Here is a 3868-nt window from a genome sequence, read left to right as displayed (position 1 = left end):
TATATATATATATATATATAATGTGACAACTGGAGAACAAATCTTCCAAAGCTCAAAGTATAGTGAATTCAAAAGCATGAGGTCGTCAAACATTTCCAGGATATATATAGAACTGAAGGTATTCTTCTTGAACAACTGGTTGTTGGAAAGATAATCCTGTAAGAGATTAGTTATTATAAGGTATGCTGAAGAGTTAATAATCAATTCAGTCCAATTTATCAGCTATAAACCGTGTACCATAGGCATACGGGTTCCAGCTGCTACAGTTTCGATCACTGGAAGACAGGATAGTATGGGACATACAGACAAGCGGAATAGTTTTACGTGGAAAGTGTTGCTAAAAAGAAACGGGTCTATCCATTATTCGCTCGCCAGATATTATGTCTGCTTTTCCAATACAGTTCATTAAGAATAGACGGTTCCTTGACTCAAATGAGGAAAGGAAGCAAAATAAACTGCACTGTTGAGAACTAGCTTTATGAGGTCAACCATTTTACAGAAAGATTACTGCGAAAACAATCGAACTAACGGGTGAGAAATAATATAATGCTTTGGAAACATAGGTGAAAACGATTAAACTAGAATCGTTAATCGTATTGGAAACAACAACGGATTTTCCTACCCGCCTAACCGTACTGAATGCGACATTCACGCGTGTCTACCGGGCAGCTCTGCCTCACCGGTTACCTTTCCGAATGCAGGCAAGCAAAACTGCTCATTCCCATTTAGCTTCTGATGTGTACGAATTAGCCAATCGTATAAAACCTAATTGCTGCAAATTAGGTCGATGAAGAGCCTGCATTGATCACTAAAGTATGTGAGTCGGATTATAATTAGGCCCCTCAAATCAATGCGAGAAAACAGTTCACTAGCAGACGCTCTCCAGACAGTGCAGATGGGAAGAAAAACGAAAAGGGGCAGAAATGACAGCGTCCAATAAGAGAGAGCAATGTGAACGTCATTAATCTAGTTAATCGGGACAAAAGTGAAATTCTCTCCCAAAACGGTACTGCCGAAATTCTGTCTAGGATGTGGTGCGGAATAACAAAAATGAATTGTCGTGCGCATGCGAGTAAAAACCAAACCAAAAGAGAAAACTCACCTTCCCGTACAACCAATATACTTGCGATGGCATCGGGCACGCTGGAACCAGCCGCGATGAATGTCAGTCCCATGATCGTATCAGGAATGTGGAAGGTTACGCCTTTGGGAAGTGAGTGGGGTAAAGAAAAGGATGGGGCTGTTTATTAGACAAACGGTGGCACTGAACGTAGGAAATAAGACTGACTGAAAACCCTGGGACAACCTGATGAATGCTAAGAAGGACGATATCGACGCCGGACCACCAGATAGCCTTCACCAACCTCATGGTGTTATGTCATTTATTATTGTGCTTTGAATTCGCAGTTAGGGATTATAACGTGGAAACATTAAGGGTGAATATGTACATGGATGTGTTTGAAGGTTCTTTATAACGGTGCACACTGAAACTTGAGGTGTAATGATTCTGAATGACATTGAAAACATTACGGTTCTCCAAACTACGATTAACCACCCTAACTTCGAACTGTCAGGTTTTAATAAGATAAGCCACCCGGGTGAATTAAACTAACAACTTTGAACGACAACCAGATGGGCAAAATAAAATTAGGCTTTGAGGGAAACTTAAAATAAGTGAAACAAATTAAATGGTGTCATTTAGAGCGTAGCAGAATATCCCGAGGAGCAACAAACGAGCACCTTCTTGCCACCCTCAAAAGCACTCGATTTGAGGCATGAAGATATTCATATCACGTACGGTAAGAACGGTAAGAAATTTAAAGAAAGCTATCAAGAGCAATGTAAACTTGACGGGGTGCATGCGGCAAATAATCTTTGAAACGGAGATTACCTAGAAAATCTCCTATTAGTGAAAATATCAAAAGACAGCCGTTAGATCAGCTCCACCAAATAAAAGTCTGGATCACCCAGTTGGGCATTATGAACAACAGTTGGGCCGATCATCTGTTACTGGTCGGCCGGGCTGCTGAGCTGCAATGTAAAGTATGGAAAGCGAACTAGGTCTTGGAAGTATAGAACCATAATTTTGAAGTGCAATCAACACCCAGGCCCCGACAACCTCACAGCTCCTCCGTAGAGTAAAATATTCGATAAGTGATCATTGGACCTGTCTGCTATGAACCTGGAAAGAGCAAGATCGTATCGGATAACTGGTGTGAAAATACTGTCACATTTACCGTATGCATCATATCACATATATTCCAAACCCCTTGAATTTCGTTGGCCCATGTCCTTCTAAAAATGCTCGCTCATTAGGTAATTCTCCAAACGATTGTAGAATACGACCATCAACGCGTGTGACAGCAACATCAGAATTTGACCACGGTGTCAACCAGGTTCTGCCCCATGGTCTGATGCCTTAGACCATGGAGGAAATCAGCAGTAATTCTTTAGTCAGGTTTTTAACTCTTTTGCAGTGCGACAGCCTTATCTCGATAGTGGATGTAAGGCGCCATAAAACTTCCCTAAAAATGTGCAGTAGACAAGCACCCAGGCTAATGTCGTCAAGTGACGGTCACTGAGGCTGCTTTTAATGTTATCACTCATTTGTTTGATACCTAGAATATGATAGGAAACTGAAACCTAAACAGGACAGTTAGGATCTTCAGCAGCTCAGACACTTAACTGCAAGACATAAGGTTATTAGACAAGGCTGAATTTTAGGAAACACATTTAAACACCATTTTCAAAGTGCCCAAAGGGTTTCCTACCTTACGGCTGAAAGAACATACTAAGCATATATATATATATATATATATATATGCTTAGTATGTTCTTTCAGCCGTAAGGTAGGAAACCCTTTGGGCACTTTGAAAATGGTGTTTAAATGTGTTTCCTAAAATTCAGCCTTGTCTAATAACCTTATGTCTTGCAGTTAAGTGTCTGAGCTGCTGAAGATCCTAACTGTCCTGTTTAGGTTTCAGTTTCCTATCATATTCTAGGTATCAAACAAATGAGTGATAACATTAAAAGCAGCCTCAGTGACCGTCACTTGACGACATTAGCCTGGGTGCTTGTCTACTGCACATTTTTAGGGAAGTTTTATGGCGCCTTACATCCACTATCGAGATAAGGCTGTCGCACTGCAAAAGAGTTAAAAACCTGACTAAAGAATTACTGCTGATTTCCTCCATGGTCTAAGGCATCAGACCATGGGGCAGAACCTGGTTGACACCGTGGTCAAATTCTGATGTTGCTGTCACACGCGTTGATGGTCGTATTCTACAATCGTTTGGAGAATTACCTAATGAGCGAGCATTTTTAGAAGGACATGGGCCAACGAAATTCAAGGGGTTTGGAATATATGTGATATGATGCATACGGTAAATGTGACAGTATTTTCACACCAGTTATCCGATACGATCTTGCTCTTTCCAGGTTCATAGCAGACAGGTCCAATGATCACTTATCGAATATTTTACTCTACGGAGGAGCTGTGAGATTGTCGGGGCCTGGGTGTTGATTGCACTTCAAAATTATGGTTCTATACTTCCAAGACCTAGTTCGCTTTCCATACTTTACATTGCAGCTCAGCAGCCCGGCCGACCAGTAACAGATGATCGGCCCAACTGTTGTTCATAATGCCCAACTGGGTGATCCAGACTTTTATTTGGTGGAGCTGATCTAACGGCTGTCTTTTGATATTTTCTACAGGTCACTAGGTGGTTTGCTCGCCTCTATATAACTTGACAAGCATTAGTCACCAGCTAGGTCTACACATAACTTTAGAATCATCCCACTCAGTAACCCTCCGGCGTCGTTCCTCGAGTTCAAACCAAATACGGGGATTTCGACTGGTTGCACCTGA

General features: G+C 41.5%; 2 protein-coding genes across 2 annotated transcripts in view; one reads left to right on the top strand and one right to left on the bottom strand.

Moving 5' to 3' along the window:
- T265_01242 (hypothetical protein) overlaps positions 1-3868 on the bottom strand; it is a gene marked incomplete at both ends in the record, with an annotated part of 64609 nt that overhangs the window by 5192 nt on the left and 55549 nt on the right. The window contains one exon of the mRNA XM_009165227.1: positions 1103-1204. Coding sequence (XP_009163491.1) covers positions 1103-1204 — 102 coding nt within the window. The remainder of the gene's footprint in view (positions 1-1102; positions 1205-3868) is intronic.
- The window catches only part of T265_01243 (hypothetical protein), a gene marked incomplete at both ends in the record, with an annotated part of 12322 nt that continues 9504 nt past the window's right edge, over positions 1051-3868 (top strand). The window contains one exon of the mRNA XM_009165228.1: positions 1051-1213. Within this exon, the coding sequence (XP_009163492.1) occupies positions 1051-1213 (163 nt within the window). The remainder of the gene's footprint in view (positions 1214-3868) is intronic.

Source organism: Opisthorchis viverrini (assembly GCF_000715545.1).
Source record: "Opisthorchis viverrini unplaced genomic scaffold opera_v5_13, whole genome shotgun sequence".
Lineage (NCBI taxonomy): Eukaryota > Metazoa > Platyhelminthes > Trematoda > Opisthorchiida > Opisthorchiidae > Opisthorchis > Opisthorchis viverrini.
This window is presented reverse-complemented; position numbering and strand designations above follow the sequence as displayed.